The sequence below is a fragment of the Magallana gigas genome, chromosome 6, assembly GCF_963853765.1.
Source record: "Magallana gigas chromosome 6, xbMagGiga1.1, whole genome shotgun sequence".
NCBI classification, from domain to species: Eukaryota; Metazoa; Mollusca; class Bivalvia; order Ostreida; family Ostreidae; genus Magallana; species Magallana gigas.
This window is the reverse complement of record NC_088858.1, coordinates 47,575,509-47,594,619: the sequence shown is the minus strand read 5'-3', so window position 1 is coordinate 47,594,619 and position 19,111 is coordinate 47,575,509. Positions and strand designations below refer to the sequence as shown.

Below are 19,111 nucleotides of genomic sequence, written 5' to 3'. Positions count from 1 at the left end.
GTTAAATTAACATTGATATTTGCATTCATTGTTTGTCTCCCTTTAATGCTATAATTACTGTCATGTTATAATTTTGAAATTTTAATAACGTTGCATTGAGTAAACATACATAGTATTGTATCGATTTAATGCAATTAAGCTTATTATACAGTGTATATATATGCATGTATTTTAAAACATTAATAAATGAATACTGTTTGTTTTATGTCTAATTATAAATATAAATGTCTTTATTACATCTTATTAACACACTATTGACCAATTGAAGCGAGCTAAACAGATTTTAAACATGATCTTTACCCAAAGCCCATACAAGAGTAATTGACAAATTTAGGTTTAAATAGGTTTAAGTTTAAATTTTGTTTATAAATATAGATTCAAGCATGAAATCTTTACTTTTAGACATTGTTATTCCTATGACATTTACATTTTATCATATTTGCACTCAGACTGACTCAGTGTATATTTCCCCTTATGTTTGCTTTGGAACTCTGTGACGTTCTATTTTCGATAATGCACTAAACCTGATCACGGCGTATGAACACAAGTAAATGTAATCACGCGTTTTGTATTGATTTATTTTTGTAATATTAAATGAAACGTTCAAACCTACATAACCAATTAAAAAAAATACTTGGAAAAAATACTTGTTAAATCAGATGTATTCGTTGATAAAAAAGAAGTTTTTATGATAAAGTTTCTGGCACTATATTTTAGACCCGGAAGCGAACTAAATAACTATGTTTTATGACTGCCCATCTTTTATTCATACTCCTGACAAAAGGGCGTATATGATGGCTTTAAAGCGACGACACACAAATATTTCATACAAATGAACATCGAGATGATTATAAATATAAACATCAAATGCTTTTTTTTAAAATAAAGTCGGTCCTATAGAGAGGGGGGTGGGGGGGTGGGGGGGGGGGGTTAATATAGAAGTATTTACATTAATTTGTTAAAATTTACCATAAATTTTACAATATCAGTAATGTTCAATTTTGTTTAATTGACGAATACCTTAACAAAAAATACCAAGATATCTAAAAAATATTTACATCTACCGAGTAATTTCTCCTCTATTTATTAAGAAAACCCCTTTTGATTCACAGCTTTTTAGAAAAATCTACAAAAGTCGAAAGCTTCAGCAGCTAAAAAAAAATCACGGACTGCACGAAATAACTAGACAACGTCAAACTCCAATTCCCATATAAGACGACTTGGCTATTTCTTTTATCCAACCTACTGATGTACATTACAATAATTAAGTCACTTTACTTACTTTTTGTGATCATTTCATAAGTTTGTTTTAAGAATGATGTAATATAAAAAATGAAGGCTTTCTTTAATGATTCATGCTGGTTATAAAGGTAGCGTTCATTGCAGAAAAAAATACATAATCTGCTAACGCGGGTTATGCATTTTTTTCTGCAATGTCGCTACCTTCACATCCCGCATGAAACACCAAATAAATAAAGCATTTTATTGTTTAAAAAAACCTTTTTGATTAATTTTAATAACTTCAAAAGAAAGATGTAAATATAAACAATAAAATGCTTTCTTTGACGATTCGTCATGCGGTCACATAGCATCGGTTTTGAAAGAAGGCCAGACTTATTTGAAATCTTGGCAAAAAGAATAACCTGAAGAACTAATTCGCTAATCTTGATTTGGGGGGGGGGGGTGAAGTGTTTGTACTGAAAACTTATTTTAATGTTAATTTAATTCACTTAAGTTTTTATATGCTCTTGAAGAAAGTGTGCTGGGGAGCAACTTCTTCTAAATATCTATTTAATAGTTTGCTTAGAGAGAAAGTGGGGGTGGGGGGGGGGTGGTTTGTTACAAATGTACGTGCTTGTGCGGACTATGAATGTAGCGATTATATACTGACCTCAACTAACACTAACCCCAACCTACTTTGACCTAACCCTAAACCTTATACTAACTAACCCTAACCCATCTTCGCTAGCCAAGGGTGACGATCCACGGTGTTTCTCTATTCTGAATAGAGAAACACCGTGGATCGTCACCCTTGGCTAGCGAAGATGACCCTAACCTAACTATACCCAACCCTAACCCTAATCCTAACTATACCAGTAACTACTGTAACCTGTCACAACAACAATGTACATGAGAGTATGTAAATCTGTCATAACAAGTATATTGTAACTAATGTTACCAATGTTACAGGTTACATTTTCAGTGGCGTCGGAACCAATTTGAAAGGAGGGGGCTAGACTTATAAAAAAATCTTGAAAAGCAAAAAAAAAAAAAAAAAAAGAATACTTTTTTTATAGCAATTTAATTATTTCATATGGCCAGAAATTAGTCCTGACTTTTAACATATTTCATTTGTAACCAGTAACCATTAAAAATTGATGATAGCAGAAAGATTTGTGTGATTTACACATGGTGAAAAAGGAGTTTTTCTATTGTATGTTTTACTCAAATACCAAGTCGACCTCCTTCTGTCGCGTGACGAAGATAAAAATAAGTTATCTTTCTTGGTTTATTAATTCTCGCGAGAATATTCGAGATTACTATTGGCGACCATAACATTGAAAATGGCGGATGGTAATGTTTTCTTTATACACAAAATCTTTTTTAACCTAAATATGATATCATTTACTGCCACGATGTAGTTTCAACATTGTTGTATTAAGAAATATGCATAATCAATTATGCGAATGATTGTTTATATTTTACATTACAATGGAATTGTGTGTTTAAATCTGTTTCGGCTTTTGTTACCCGAGTTTCCTCTCTATATTTAGACCAAGTAAACACAGGCTCAGTTGCAGGTGATTTGGAGTCAGGAACACCTGTACCACAGGAAGTACCAGAAAATGTACAGGTAACCATCAAAAAAGATTTTAAAATTACATTAGAAGTTTCATGCGTCATGATCTTAAACATTATTTTTGAAAGAGATCCAATTTGAGCATGACTGCACTGTATAACCTTGGTATCATACATGTAGTTACACTCCGTTCAAATCTGTCGAGTATTTCTGCCAATAAAAGTTTCACCCTTATTCTCCCTATGTCATACTTTCACTTTATTCTTTTTTTTTCAATGCTGTATTTTATGCTACTGTACATGAAAAAAGTTTTTAACCTATGTGTCTGTGAATTTTTTAAAATTTTCTGTGACAAAACTTAGTACACAACACTTCATTGTTCACTTGATATGCAAGTTTTATTATATAATAATGTCAGTATGGTCACGACTCTGTTATCAGCGATTACATCGAAAATGAAGTCTTGGTTGTGTGTTTTAGTGTACCGGTAACAGCATTTCCAATGTAAAGAAATTAGGAGTTATGTTCCATAAGACAATTTCTAAAATGGGCAAATTACAAAACACATCAAAATTTACGTTTGGATGTGGAAAACTATTCTAAACATTTTAGCCTCATGCCTACATGTATTTGTTTCATATTTTGCAAAATATAGATTTACAATAAAAATAATACAACTCTGTGTAGATTTTTAAAAAATGCTTTTAATGATAAGTTTATTTAAAATTGTTGTGTACCTTACCTTGAGAGAATAATTGTTTAGGTGACGAATATCGAGCCAATTTAAGAGTTATTGTATATACATGTAAAATGACAATTATTTTTTTTTTAAATTCTATGCATTGCTCTGACCTGGACAATTCCAATAAATAGGAGATTTTTTGTTTTATAAGTATTTGAACATTTTATATTGTTGAACTGTTCATGAAAAACTGTATACTGTTATATGTTTTCTCATTCATTGGTCATGAAAATATTATGAAATTTTGAAGAAAAAAAGGGTTGTCTTTCTTTTTATAGGGAAAAAAATAAATTAAAATTTTAAAAAAATGAATATACATGTATTATAAATACTCTGTACTGGTTTTTTTTAGCCATACTGGAGTGATGTAGAGAAACAGCACAAAAGAAATGAGTACCCAGTAGTTATGAAAAATATTTTTAGCTTATTAAAAGAAATCAATTTTTGTATGCTTTTTATTTACCAGAAAATTATAACAAGTGAGAAAGAACTCCAAGAGAACCCCTCCAAGCGACCTCGGGTTGACCTCCAGTCTCTACCTACACGGGCCTACCTAGATACCACAGTGGTTCCTATTCTACTCAGTGGGATGTCTGTGTTAGCCAAGGAGAGGTAGACCAACACTTTGATAATACTGAAATACAGTATATAGTTTAATTTATAATACATGCAAAAAAAAATTTTAAAAACCCAGGGAATGTTTAGATTTTTTTAAACAGTATTTCTTTCTTTTCATTTACCTAAAAATCTGATTTAAAAATGACATCTTTTTAACTTATAAAACACACAAGAAGAATTGGTGATGCTTTGATTTTTTAACAGCTTTCATAGATGGACACCTGACATTAAAAATATTCTTTTTAGAATGAGATTATTCCATGTACTATAATAACTATTATTAAAGTACATGAAATTATTTTATGAAAAAAAAAATTAATTTCATTCAGGTGCCTGTGGTTTTATACCTTTACATTCCCCAGAGTTTCCCCATTATTAATGTTCATATTTGGATTGGGTGGACCATCTGTTGACTTTAATATTGTGCACACTGCCACAATTGGACAGTGATACAATTCAGAATCACTGTTCACATTATGGTGGTGGATTAAAAAGAATGCTCTGAACATTTTAGTTTTGTTGAGTTGCCTCCCTTTTGGTATTGCATAGAAGTTCCGTTTTGTTGTGTTTTGTTTGTTAAAATACCTAAAAAGGGTAAATTAATGTATACAAGTAAAGAATGATAACATTGTCCACAGCTACTTCTCGCATCTAGAAGAAATATGAAAAAATTTACTGGACTCTCTAAATCTGTAGTATTTATTTGATATTTCAATGTTGAAGAAGTATTTCAGAGTAACTGTACCATTTAAACTTGAAGTACTGGTACTTAACATTTTATCTTGAGAACTCAACTTGCATCACACTTTGATGTTGGGATGAAAGGGCTATTTACAAGGATCCATTGAACAGTGTAGCTGCTATTTTACGACTACTCACTGTCAGCCTGAGTAATAATTACATAGTGCATGTTCTCTACTGAAATACTTTTATAAAAATGCCCATATATGGATGAACAAATGAAGTTCTGTTCATTAGATACCCATTTCCCATGGACATCAAAGGCAAGAAAGTCTTTATAAGCAAATTTTGATATAAATAAAAATATTGAGACTTCAACACCCCCCCCCCCCCCCTTTTCCAACAATTTTTTAAAAAAAATTGTTGGTCTCAATCTCATTTTAATGAAATTGGATCCTTTCATCCTCTATAATAAATAAAACACTACCGGAGCGGGTCAAAGGATCTGATTTAAATCACATTGAAAATATTGTTGTAATGTCTTGGTCTTTGTTTTTTATAACATATGCAAATTAATGGTTTCATTTTTTTTCAGACCACCTAATCCTATTGAATACCTCGCAGCTTATTTATTGAAGAATAAGAATCAGTTTGAATGATGTGGGATTCTGGGAGGAGGATCTAGGTGGGGTGTTGGTCAATTCTCACTCTGTGAACTTGTTACAGTTTTCATGCATTCATCTGTTATTTGTGTCTCGACAGTATCATTTTATGTCAATGTAATAAACATTTTAACATATAAAAATGACTGATGTTGGTTTTATATTTTTGAAAAATCAGAAATAGATGGAAAAGGAAGGAGTATAGACACTGCCTGAGTGTTTATGTTGGAGACAAAGGAAGTCTTGTACATGTAAAAATGCTTGGTGTATTCTACTTATCCAATATTTGATATTAATATTACCATACTGTAGCTGATTTTTTTTTCTTTTTGAGTTACATTAAAACTTGAATGGAAAACATCTCCATACTTTTGATATTCACATAATAAGGGTACCTTTGACAAAAATATGGTCACAACTCCCATCACTAAAGTAGTATGATTAGTATTTTGGGAAATTATTGCTGTTGCAAAACACTTATAAAATGATAATTCTCTATGTAACTTTGAAATCATTTAAGAAAAATATGATTAGAATAACAAGAGGCCCAGGGGCCACATCGCTCACCTGAGCAACAATTGCCTTAATTCTTATCAAATTAGCATTACAGTATCAAAATATCTTGACAACTGAGTACAGTAGATCTTGCTAAAAAAAAAATTGAAAATCTGCCAATTTTTATCCACCTCTTATTTTTTTGGTAAATACCAAGCCCCTTTTCTTGTACCTGTAAGAAGATTTTTCTCTATTCCTATATACCCCCCCCCCCCATTTCGTGGCCCCACTCTTCTCCAGGGAATCATGGTTTGATCAAACTTAAATCTGCATAACCTGTGCTTTCACACTAAGTACTGAGTTTAGGACCGAAAACTTTCCTAGAATATTTTTAAAGATTTTCTCTATATATTCCTATGTAAAAATTCAAACCGCTATCACAGTCCCGCCCTACCACTAGGGACTGTGATTTTGCAAACTTGAATTTACACTACCTGATGATGCCTCTACACAAGTTTAAGCTTTTCAGGCCAAATTGTCTTTAAAAAGAAGATTTTTAAAGATTTTCTCTATAAATTCCTAAGTAAAAATTCATCCCCCATTGTGGCCTCACCCTACCCCTGGACTATTATTTAAACAAACTTGAATCTATATGATCTGGGGATGCTTCCACTCAAATTTGAGCTTTCCTGGCCTAATAGTTTTGAGAAGAATACTTTTAAAGATTTTCGCTATATATAAAAATTTATCCCCCATTGTGGCCCCGCCCTACCCCCAGGGACCATGATTTGAACAAACTTGAATCTACATTATCTGAGGATGCTTCCACTCAAATTTGAGCTTTCCTGGCCTAATAGTTTTTGAGAAGAAGATTTTTAAAAGATTTTCTCTATATATTCCTATATAAAACTTTATCCCACAATTGTGGCCCCCACCCTACCCCCCGGGACCATGATTTGAACAAACTTGAATCTACACTATCTGAGGATGCTTCCACTCAAATTTGAGCTTTCCTGGCCTAATAGTTTTTGAGAAGAAGATTTTTAAAGATTTTCTCTATATATTCCTATGTAAAAATTGACCCCCCCCCCCAAATTGTGGCCCCACCCTACCCCCGGGGACTATGATTTGAACAAACTTGAATTTACACTACCTGAGGATGCTTCCATTTAAATTTGAGCTTTTCTGGTCTAATAGTTTTTGAGAAGAAGATTTTTAAAGATTTTCTCTATATATTCCTATGTAAAACATGATCCCCCAATTGTGGCCCTACCCTACCCACGGAGACCATGATTTAAACAAACTTGAATCTACACTATCTTAGGATGCTTCCACTCAAATTTGAGCTTTCCTTGCCTAAAAGTTTTTGAGAAGAAGATTTTTAAAGATTTTCTCTATATATTCCTATGTAAAACTTGATCCCCCAATTCTGGCCCCACCCTACCCCCGGGGACCATGATTTGAACAAACTTGAATCTACACTACCTGATGATGCCTCCACACAAGTTTAAGCTTTTCAGGCCGAATAGTTTTTGAGAAGAAGATTTTTGAAAAATACCAACAAATTTTCAATAATTCTCAATTATCTCCCCTTTAAAGAGGGTGTGGCCCTTCATTTGAACAAACTTGAATCCCCTTCACCTAGTGGTGCTTTGTGCCAAATTTGGTTGAAATCTGCCCAGTGGTTCTTGAGAAGAAGATGAAAATGTGAAAAGTTTACAACAACGACGACGACAACAACGACGACGACAACGACAGACAACGGACAAATTGTGATCAGAAAAGCTCACTTGAGCCTTTGGCTCAGGTGAGCTAAAAATTTTATCGAAAGATTTCCCTATTAAGGAACATATAACAGCTAGGCATTTTTTTTTTTACCTCTATCTTGGCCCAAAAATGGCTTTTCCCGCAAAAATACGACAATCAGAAGTTTGTGAAGTAATTACAATTTCGTAATAAACTCATATATTGCTATACATATATGCTATTTGACGTCTTTTTGTATGGGTGTTTCACCCATAACGAACAAATTTGTTGCCATAATGGCGATCGTCAGAATAATTTTTTTTGGTTTGTTTTTAAAGGGACTTGGACACGATTTGAGATCAAAAATTTTATTTTTATTTTTTATGTATAAAATGTTTTAATGGAGCATTTTAAATGATTGACCAAAATATTAAATGTTAGAGTCAAGTTACAAGCGAGATACAGAGGTAAGAATTGATAGTTATGTAAACAAAGCTCGAGTCTTATAGTTGTTTACAAAAAATGTAATGTAGAATTTTACCATTTCTTAGACAATATGACATGTAAAAAACAATTTGAACTAATTCAATATCTTCATATATACTATTATCAACAAGAGAAAGATACATTTGATTGAAACTTACACCAATACAACACATATGTAAAAATGACTATATTCGAGCTTTGTTTACAAAACAAAGAATTATGAACTCTGCACCTTGCTTATAACTTGATATTTGACTTTTAAATTTTGACATAGTATTATAAACTTCCATATTTATCAGTATAAACATTGAAAATGGAAAAACAAAATTTGAAAATTTGAAGTCAAATCGTGTCCAAGTCCCTTTTTAACATACATACCGCCCTTTCAGAACACCTGCCGCTTTAGTCACATGATAAAAACAGACGCGAAATTCATCTTGCATAAAAAAGTACGCAAAATAGAATTAAAGACACACGCAAAACAAATAAATAATCGCTGCATGAGTATTTTTTTCACGAATTTAAATTGATCTTTAATTTTTTTTTCTTTTGGTGGGGGAAGGGGTGCTTTGTTTTACTTTTTCAAGCTCCCCCTTAGTGCTGAAAATTGATGAGAAATAACACAAAATCAACAAACCAGTATTCAACAAATTTCGACATCCTTTTTACGCCAGGTGTAAGTTACACATTAGACCTACCCTTAATAATCCATAAAGTGTTGCCTAACTGTTGAGAATTATATTATTGAAGCTACATGTAACTGTCTTAATGAGTTGCGTTAGATAAGGATGCTGGATGGTTAACAAATTACCCTCAGATGCACCTCAACTTATGAACATGAATTTTTTCGTCTTTAACTAATATTTAATTAAGAAAAAAACAACATAGTTATATCTTTTTCAAATAAATTTAAAAATTCTTTTTTCTATAAGGTTATAATACTTTAAGAATATAGAAAAAACATTTTAGCTGTAAAATAATCACTTCACGACCTTCATTGTCAAGAAATTATTTTAACAAACTTTGATATGAAAGAATTTTTTTTAAACTAATTTATTTTGAGTAATAAAAAAAAGGAAAATATGGATACTGTAAAAACAAAGGTGGTCGTGATACAACTAAACATAACATAAATTTACATACAAGCATAACGTAAGCCATTATACATAAATGAACGGTCGTGTAAAGTTTTATCGTTCTAGTTTACATTTTTTTTATGAGCTGACTAAAATTGAATTGCTATATTTTTGTCTAACACTCTGAGAACAAATAAATTGTGCATTCTTAGAATTTTCAAAATTAATGCTTATGTAAGTCATAAAATTAAAGTAAGAAATTGAATCATAAGCTTTCCATGTAAGCGTATTTATTAAAATTGCCTAGCATTTCTTTTCTTCTTCAAAAAGTAATTAATGTAATGCTATAATTAGTGATATACTACCCCCACGGCTTCAAAAACACTCTCGTAACATAATGAAAACTCCCTAACAAAACATGCGAATTTGACTTTATATGGTCATGCATTCTTTTGTTGTGCTTTTGTTGTTGCTTTCCAAGAGATTAGCTCTGAATTTCCTATTACGTCAATACATATATCAATAGAATCGTCTCTCCAGTAACCAACTAATGGCCATGTGTGAATAATCTTAAGTGTTTACAATTTTCATATTGATCTAAAATGTGCTGCAGAAGAATCAAACACCTATTCGTGTTGTTTACATTACGTGTAAACAAGCGACTTTCTCCTATTCCCCGACTTTCTCCTATCCTCTATCCCCCCCCCCCCCAACACTGCCCACAAGCACTGAGTAACTAGATAATAATGGTACTGCAGTCGTCTGCACACTTTCCCTTAATCCTCTCATCAACAATAATGACCGAATTTCTGTGACAGGTAACGACAGTTACCGTCCTGAAGAATTTTTGACGGTGCCAAACCATAACCACATCAGCACTAGTTGACAACTGCACTCAGCAGTCTTCTGTAAACGCGTGAGGAGCGCATTTTGATGTTAACGTCTGCTTAAACTGACCGGGAAGGCGAATGTAAGTACGGCTGTACACGAATACTAGCGGATCAGAAGATAGTTCTTATAATACACCAGTTTCACCCATTTTTGCCCTCTTTGAGAAAAAGAAACTATCTTCCCAATGTAAATGTCTTATTTGCCATTTAAAGGTAAACATGATTGCAAGTTTTTTATTCTAGTGCTCGACTGAATAATAGTAACTAATTTCTAATGACGTATTCAATTAACAGTCAGATCAACTACATCTGTGTATTAAAAGTTCGTCAACTTGTTGAATTACTACGCAGGATGCCCAGTATAAAGGGTCGATCATTAAGACAAACCGTTCTTGAGGCCCATAGCACCTTAATTTTACAAAATTTTGAATCTTGTATGTTTTAAATAATTTGCTAGTAGATTTTCAAAATATATATGCAGTAATCTCTAATCGTAAACTACGAAAATACTAAAGATCAAAAGCTACTCCATGTATGGTGCTCTCTTTGATGTCAATTAGCATAGGTATTAATTAAATGGTTTTTATCAAAGGATGTGTCATGCATGTGGTCACGTGTTCTTACCTACAGTGTATATGCAGGTATACGCTCTGTGCGGGAATAGTATTTGTTGCAAAACAAGGAAAGAAATAATGAATTAAGGAATCATTTTTTGAGTATTGTGAGGTGCTTTATTGGATTTGATCACGCTCCGACCGAAATAATCACCTCATAATATTCAAAGAATGATTTCTTATTACTTATTTTTATAAAATTAGAATCCATCCTACGATTAAATATTTAAATATAAATAAGCAAACCCCGCTGGCGCCTCAATCTTGCGTCATTTGAAGTTATGGGTTATATAGTACACTATTGATACATAGTGTTACACAGGCAAAGACACTGGAAAATGTAAATATTCGTTCTTAAAATTTGTTAGAATTGTTGAGTTTTATTACATACTCATGTATCTATTATATTGCTTGTTACATGAATATTTACTTTGCGTTGATTTTATGAAATCGCTACAAAAAGTCAATAATTTTAAAAACTTAGAGTACACTTATGGACATGTAATACATATATACTATATTAAAATATTACGAATAGTCATCAGACATTATTATTCCAGGGCGGTATTGTCAAAGCCACGCTCATCGGTGTCTGATTTTATCTCATTACTTGAAGATTTGCGACAGAAACATTTCACCACGTGTTTTCTAAAGTGAGTATTGTATGTGACGTACACCACAGGTTTAATGAACGTTGTACACTGACACAGAAAGACGACCACGAAAACGATTTCGTCACTGATATCTGCATATCGATTCTTCAAGAAAATGTATGTGACGATCAGGTATGGGAGCCAAAGGAGAAAAAATAAAATCGTCATGAAGACGTATGTTTTCATGAGCAAGGAGTCATTTTTTGCCATGTGATACACTTTCTTCTGTCTGACAACTTGCTTTGGAGTTCCCTTCTGGACATTACTTTCTGTGTTTTCGTCATCAGAAGAGTCGTTACTGACGTAACCATCTTCTGTGTAGGTGAATTTTTTGCCGATGTTTGGTTTGACCGCTTTGGTTCCGGCGTTTTGGAATTTCAGCTGTTGGTTTTTGAGTCTTTGTGAGTAAGAATCGCCAATGGCTCTGTTGTTTCTCTCCACAATGAGGGCGCCATTGTCGTCCTCCCTTCGTTTGATTTTCCGTATCATTATGAAAATAAACAAATACAGTCCCAAGCATAAAGAAATCGGAATTCCGAAGCACATCACTGTCACAAAATTTGTTTCTCTGATGTTCTTCTCGTGATCCATAGCACATTGAAACTGACTGGAAAAGTAACTCACGGTCCCCCATCCAAAGTAAGGAAAGGCGGACATAACCCCGTCAAAGAGCCAGAGGGCTAGCATCATGATTAGAACGACACTGTTAATGAAGATTTCGGAATGTTTGGACGGGCGCAGAAACAATAGGAACCGCTCAAAGGCCAACAGGACAAACGTGTGAGAGTTCAGATACAGATACATGGACATGATGTATTCCTGAACTTTGCAGATCTCAGTGGGCAAAATCCAACCGTCACTGAATAAAGAAACCACCGTCAACGACGACCACCCCGCAACGGCTATAATGTCGACCAGTGCCAGGGACATGAGGAAATAGTGAGGTGGCTTTCGGAGGCGACTTCTTCTCACACACACGAAGAAGAGAAAGATGTTCAAGATCATCGACAAAGCGCCAACAATGGCTAACACAGTCCCCATACCGTATCGAAATCCTACGGACGCCATTTTCCTGTCGATTTTGTCAGTGTCAAAATATCAATTTGCTAAAACTTCTCCAATTGTTCGCTGTTCTCAAGCATAACGATGTGCAGTTTTTCTTCTATTTACACTATAGTTTTCAAAAAATGATTATCACTTAGTATAGCAATTCAGGCATTTAAGCACCACTGGACGGTTTAAAACAACAATCATTTCCTTTCAATAAATGGGAGATAGAACCAGGGGATATAAGCTTTTATTCAATCAATTCAGTTTATTTGGGGGTAAAGTCACGTGTCCTAGATACAAAGGTTGCAGTAAATCCGACTTTACCTTTAAATCCAATTTACTTTTTCTTCTCCTCCTTTGGAATGTGTTCATACACGAAAACTACCCCGCTGAGAATAACGTACGCCATAAAAAGACTCTTAGGCTAATATGTTAATAAAAGGACTATATATACAAACTTTTAAATTGCATGATCATTTCAAATTTTCAGAATAAACATGAATCTTGCATCATCACAAATCGATTAGATTGACTAGGGAGATGGTCATGCATAAGAATTTCGACCAAACTCGACAAACTGTATTGGAGGCAGCGGACACAACGGAGTCAAAAGTTTCATTTCTCCTATAAATATTGGTATGTGCAATATCAAAACTTGTTTTGTCCAAATAATCTTTCAAGTATTTGCTGAATTCACATTCTATTTAAATATTTTTATTTATGTTCGTTCGAATTTTGAAAGTGCCACATCGATTTTCACAAGGTGATTAATTGTATATTGAAACAGTCTGAAATTATTCAACAATATTCCATATCTGGAATATTTGCAAAACGGATAACAGTCTTCAGGTATGTTTTGCAAATCTTCCAGATTGCGAACATCGTTGAATTGATGTATTGTATACACAATACGTTATCATGTACGTCAATAAAATAATTAGTTCTGGAACAATTAGTCAATATGAACAAAGTCAGTGCGCAAAAAAATATGATTGGTTATCTACAATCTTACATGTACTGTTCTATACGTTCTCTACCTATACGCAACATAGAAAAAGTGTACACTGCATAAATGGTCAAAATATATAGTTGTGCATGTATATACAGAAAGAATGCCTGTCGGGATAATAGCATAGATGGAAATTGTTAAAGAAAATTTAGATAACAGAAGAAATACCGGTTGTAAGAACTTGGTCCACATACCGCCTGATGTGGGAAGACACGGTTCTACAACCAATAAACGGCGAGGACATGACAGACAGGCGATAATTAGTAGAAGATGCATGATGCAGGTAGATCTTTACGTGTACTAAGTGCATTACGTGCTAGGATGGCCAGTTGTAGGTGTTTATTTATTAAGATGGGCAGCATCTGCACAAAACAATAACAACGTAAATCTGTAGACATTGATATAATTTGTGAAAAGATAAAAGTCAATCATCCGAGATTCTTTATGAAAACATCACAAAATGTTAAACTCATTTGTACATGTATGTATAAATGATGAGGAATGGCGTTGTTTTTGGAGTGTCGTGGATGACTATTTGGTCAAATTTCCATTATGTTTAGGGGGAGACAACTAGTTAATATCATTTAGTGTATATATATGCAAAGTCAGAATGTACAATTCAAATGGTAACTAAAATTATGCTCTTACTTTTAAGTGAAAGGACGAGTGTTTTCTGCATGTGCAATCTCTTCTGTCGAAGATAAAAAACACTTCTTATAAAACTGTCAAAATGATAATGTAAGGAAAAATATTTTGATTGATTGTATAATGATCACAAAAATAATAATGATAAGAGGTTATTTGTCCAAAGAGTTATATTTAAAATTAAGATTATCAGATACAATTAGCCTAATTTTTATATACTTACAGCGTTTTACCAAAGAAAAAATATTCTGAATGTTTAAATTCAGATAATTCAAGAGTGACTTATGGGTCCAATGGGCCGGGTGCAGTTTAGTTTAAGGTTTATTTTGTTTACAGTATAAATTACAATGTTTATAATGTCACTATAATAAACGATTACTTACTTATTATTCAAATCTTGTAACAAAATTTGCCAGGTTATGGTCTATATACCACTTCAATCTTACTTTTGAGAAATCATTCACTGATCATGACAGCTTTGATTTCGTGTACACTTCAGCAAGATCAGACATTGATTAACAGTGTCTTTTGCCAGACATGACATAAGAATAATCTACGTGACATTGCCTTTCATATAATTCATGAACAAAACACGGGCAGATTGTCACGCTTCGTTGCCAGTGCCAGGAATGGGACTGTAGAATACAGATAGCCATGTTCCTATTCAGTGATGCCACCAACTAACACGTGGTTAAGGTCTTGTAGCAAAACCAGGAAGTGAGACATGAGAACTGAAGTCTCGGCTCAAATCACGACAACGGGACCCTCCCCGTGACTGACATTAACCCACATTTCCTCCTCATTTATATTCAGTTTATGTAGTAATTAAAACGGTGTTCATTATTTGATTGTTTCGTCGCCCTCCCGAAGGACGGATTCCTGTTGTTTCGTGGTTAACTATACGTTGGATTGTTGTTATATTCATGACTTTCAGACTAACTTTCGAAATGATATTAATGCTTATGATTGCCATGCCGAATAGAGCAATATAAGTTTTATTTATTCATTATCACCAGGTTCTTTTTGTTTTTTTATATAAACTACTGGGTTTGATTTTAGTAGGGTGGTAGTGGTGGATTTAGTAGGATAGTGGTGGTGGTTTTAGTAGGTTTTGGTGGTTTTAATAGGATGCTAGTGGTGGTTTAAGTAGGATGGGTGGTGGTTGTGGTGGTTTAAGTAGGATGATGGCGAGGTTTTAGTAGGATGGTGGCGAGGTTTTAGTAGGGTGGTGGCGAGGTTTTAGTAGGGTGGTGTTGGTTTAAGTAGGATGGTGGTGGTGGTTTTAATAGGATGGTAGTGGTGGTTTAAGTATGGTGGTGGTTGTGCTTTAAGTAGGATGCATATGGTGGCGGGGTTTTAGTAGGGTTGTGGTGGTTTTATCATGATCCATTCATGATATATTCCAGGTACATGTTCTATGTAAGTTTTGTTCAGAAAGCATTCTATTTTTTTTTTTTACAATGTTTTCCATTTCAGATGAAAAGAATTTGCTATATGCATACACATGTATGCTTAATTCACGATATTTTTCCTTTTCTGGTGAAATGAAAATACTGCAAGTATTTAAAAGTAAATAACATATAAGGTTACATTAAATTTGAAGTTCTTACTCTATAGTAAATGAAAAATGCATGTGATATAAAATAGTATTTTATGTTATATAAAGGGATCCAATAAAATCCAAAACCCAATGATCTTTTATCCCAAGGTTTGCCTAAACTATAAACTGACGAAAAAAATAAGATAAAACAACGCAATTTAGGGCATAGTAAGTATAAAGGCAACCATATAAATACTTTTTTTTTAGATAAAAGGCTTATTCATAATAAAAATAACAATTTTGTCAGAATCATGCTTAAAGTTCAATTTTAAATTTAAAACGAGAATCACTATATGAAGAGTCATTTAAAGCATGACTCGTTTCTCAAGATTAGGGATATTATGCACTTTAAAACAATGAAGTGAATTAGGAAAAAATTGTTTAATCAGAGTGGGTGTATTTAACTCCGTAAAACGTGTGAAAAAGTGTTGTTATGACTCATCTAAGTCAAGTTTATACACATAGAAATACTGCCAAGTCAACTCATTTGAATAAAGTTACACATACAGGCGTTAAAGAACACACATGGATTTTGGCGATCATTCATGCTTTGTTGTGACAAGTGATTGATCCGCCAGGTGAATCTCCGCTTCACGTTTCCAATTTCATGACACGGATTCAGGAACCACTTGCATTCATACCTTCATAGATGAAACCTTGAGTCACAGAACTTCAGATTTCCACGATTTACTCAAATTTTGGTTTCCGTAACAGACATTGCATCTCTAGTGCTGATGTACTGTTCTGTTTGAGGCAATGTAAGCAAGTGAAAGCACGAAGGTGTTTATTAGAATATCATATGTTGTGACAATGTTGTATAAAAATGTTACATATATGTATTTTTACTTGGTATATTTCATTATGATAAAAGTGACCATGCTTACTAGATGTACAAGTCCTCTGATTTAGAATCTAAAAAACCCGGATGTTAGAACAATAGTATCATTCTACACATTATATAAATACAAATGTATTACATAGGTTGTTTGATCTTTGCAGATTTGAAGTACATGTTACATGTACATATATACAACGTACAACTACACTTGTATACATGTAGCATTTACCCTACAGTTACATTGCAGCAGGTTTTATTATACTTTTCGGTTTCGTTTCAATCGTACAAGGATGAGTCCATACGGATAACAGCACTTGTTTTTGAACGGAAAGGTCTCTCTATACATGCCCCCCCCCCTCTCTCTCTCTCTCTCTCTCTCTCTCTCTCTCTCTCTCTCTCTCTCTCTCTCTCTGTGCATGGTTTTCTTTCAAGGTTTTTCTATTCTGAATGAATGACTAATACTGTGTTAGGTTAATGGGACATACATGTTTCACGGTCATGCACACGGGCCAAACTGTAATAATACAAACGAATAGCGTTAACGACCGGGTCCCCGCGCTTGTAGCCCCAGACAGCTATCTGTGAGACAATTTGCTCCCAATTTGTCAGATTGCTGCTCATTTGCACTATATTACATGAGTGTTACGAATGTTGTTAGTTCCATCAAAATTATTACTTTGCCCACTTTACTTCATGCAATTCAAGCAGCTCATCGTCAACGCCAATTCTCCTCTTTCCAGAGGCTCATAACAATTGTTACGTCAAGAAGCAAGAGAAGAGGCAGACACAAAGACAATTTTAGAAGTATCAATATGCGCAAGTGGGTACATATATTGGATTTAATTACACATGCAATATATTGCTTCCGGTAGTCACATGACTCATTGTTTCCGGTAATTTACATGTGTTGTCTGGAAAATGCCAAGTAGGGGAAGTGAATTTGAGAATCTAGTATTAACACACACACGCTGCCTTCGTACTGCTTTAATTATCCATACATATCAGGGAAGACCTCGGTCAACAAACTATTAATCGTCGCACTCTATTTCTGGCAGTAGCGGTCTGCAGAGGAATCAAAATATCCAGCTCGACACGGTTTATAATTAAATGTCAAGTTATTCAATTTGTACTCAAGATGATCGATTTTTATTGAAATAGAAGTACAAGTTGCATTATTTTTAAATTAATAAAACTATGTACTTTGTCCTTTGCCTGCAGAACTTGTGCAAGACGTTTAATGAAATTAAATATGTGCACCATTATACTTACTGATTGCGAATCAGATTCAGTTTGATTGGCATATGTAATATGCAATCAAATTCAGTGAACCAATCTGTAGTAATTAAACTTGCGACAACTAATTAATAATTTGTTTACCACAAAAATTAAACTTTTAACAATTCAAGTGTCGACCAACTGTGTTCTGGTTCAATACATTTATGTGATGATTTAAAAAAAAAAAATCAGCTGTAGATGATTTTTGAGAGAGAGAGAGAGAGAGAGAGAGAGAGAGAGAGAGAGAGAGAGAGAGAGAGAGAGAGAGAACTAGAAGCCAGGTGCCTGTGCTACAAGCATATACTATTGTAATTTCTGTACCTTGATTTTAATGAAAAGAACTAGTATAGGCACTTTGCCTGCTGTTTAATCCGTATTCACTGTATATATACTTATATAAGTATATTGTGAATAAAATGCCTCTTAAACTAAACGAGAGAGAGAGAGAGAGAGAGAGAGAGAGAGATGGTTATTTTTTTTAATGACTTCGCGATTTTACTTTCTAATTTTGCTTTGTGTTCTCAGAATCCTCCAATAAGGACGCTGATCCATCTCTTTCTCGAGTGTTTGGTAGTCTATAAGATTCCCCATGAACAACACAAAACATTTATTATATTTCTAATTTACAGCTCAGAACAGACAAGTATGAAATTATTACAATAATGAGGAAAAGATATGCCAATGGATATTATAAGAACTTGTAAACGACATTGCTCATTTCTCGTACTATTTCAGTAAATACTAAATAATATAAAGAGTATATATGACTACTGTAACATGTCATCATTTATATTTGTGACACAATGACACCCAATTCATTTTCACCTTTTTTCAAAAAACGGAGGTAAAAGCAGATGCCATGGCCAATAATACCAAATGGACAGGTAATGTGATGCATACTGCATGTATTTGTATTTTTTTGAATTTTTATTATTGCTGATAGAAATGTCGCATTACTTTGGATGTTGTTAACGTACCTAATGGGAAATTTTCAAAATTTATAAAACGACAGCAATGCATAATCTAAAATTTTGAAAAGAGAGAGAGAGAGAGAGAGAGAGAGAGAGAGAGAGAGAGAGAGAGAGAGAGAGAGAGAGAGAGAATGTCATCTGATATATGCCTACGTTCTGTTACGTGCTTTTAATCAGTGATTGTTTGGTCGTGTTTGACCCAGTTGATCTCCGTGACCCCTTCTGTAATCTACACCCGCTGAAGGTCACACTTAATGTCC

The 19,111-nt window shown here is 33.7% G+C and overlaps 2 protein-coding genes across 2 annotated transcripts; one reads left to right on the top strand and one right to left on the bottom strand.

Annotated features, from left to right (window-relative positions):
* The first annotated feature begins 2,445 nt into the window (after nucleotides 1-2,445).
* On the top strand, nucleotides 2,446-5,646 carry LOC105349021 (protein dpy-30 homolog). Its single transcript, XM_011458668.4, has 4 exons — nucleotides 2,446-2,574; nucleotides 2,775-2,854; nucleotides 4,009-4,154; nucleotides 5,437-5,646. The coding sequence occupies exons 1-4, from the start codon at nucleotides 2,565-2,567 to the stop codon at nucleotides 5,498-5,500; spliced, it is 300 nt and encodes a 99-aa protein (XP_011456970.1). The 5' UTR covers nucleotides 2,446-2,564; the 3' UTR covers nucleotides 5,501-5,646.
* A 5,524-nt stretch (nucleotides 5,647-11,170) lies between these two features.
* On the bottom strand, nucleotides 11,171-13,075 carry LOC105349051 (rhodopsin, GQ-coupled). The gene has a single exon (XM_066088169.1). It carries the CDS (start codon nucleotides 12,529-12,531, stop codon nucleotides 11,362-11,364), a length of 1,170 nt encoding a protein of 389 aa, XP_065944241.1. The 5' UTR covers nucleotides 12,532-13,075; the 3' UTR covers nucleotides 11,171-11,361.
* Between the last annotated feature and the right edge of the window lie 6,036 nt (nucleotides 13,076-19,111).

Coding starts and splice junctions, on each gene's coding strand:
- LOC105349021 (XM_011458668.4), top strand. Junction 2,855..4,008: donor AAGTACCAGAAAATGTACAG/GTAACCATCAAA, acceptor TTTATTTACCAG/AAAATTATAACAAGTGAGAA. Junction 4,155..5,436: donor TCTGTGTTAGCCAAGGAGAG/GTAGACCAACAC, acceptor ATTTTTTTTCAG/ACCACCTAATCCTATTGAAT.
- LOC105349051 (XM_066088169.1), bottom strand. CDS start 12,531: ATGGCGTCCGTAGGATTTCGATACGGTATGGGGACTGTGTTAGCCATT.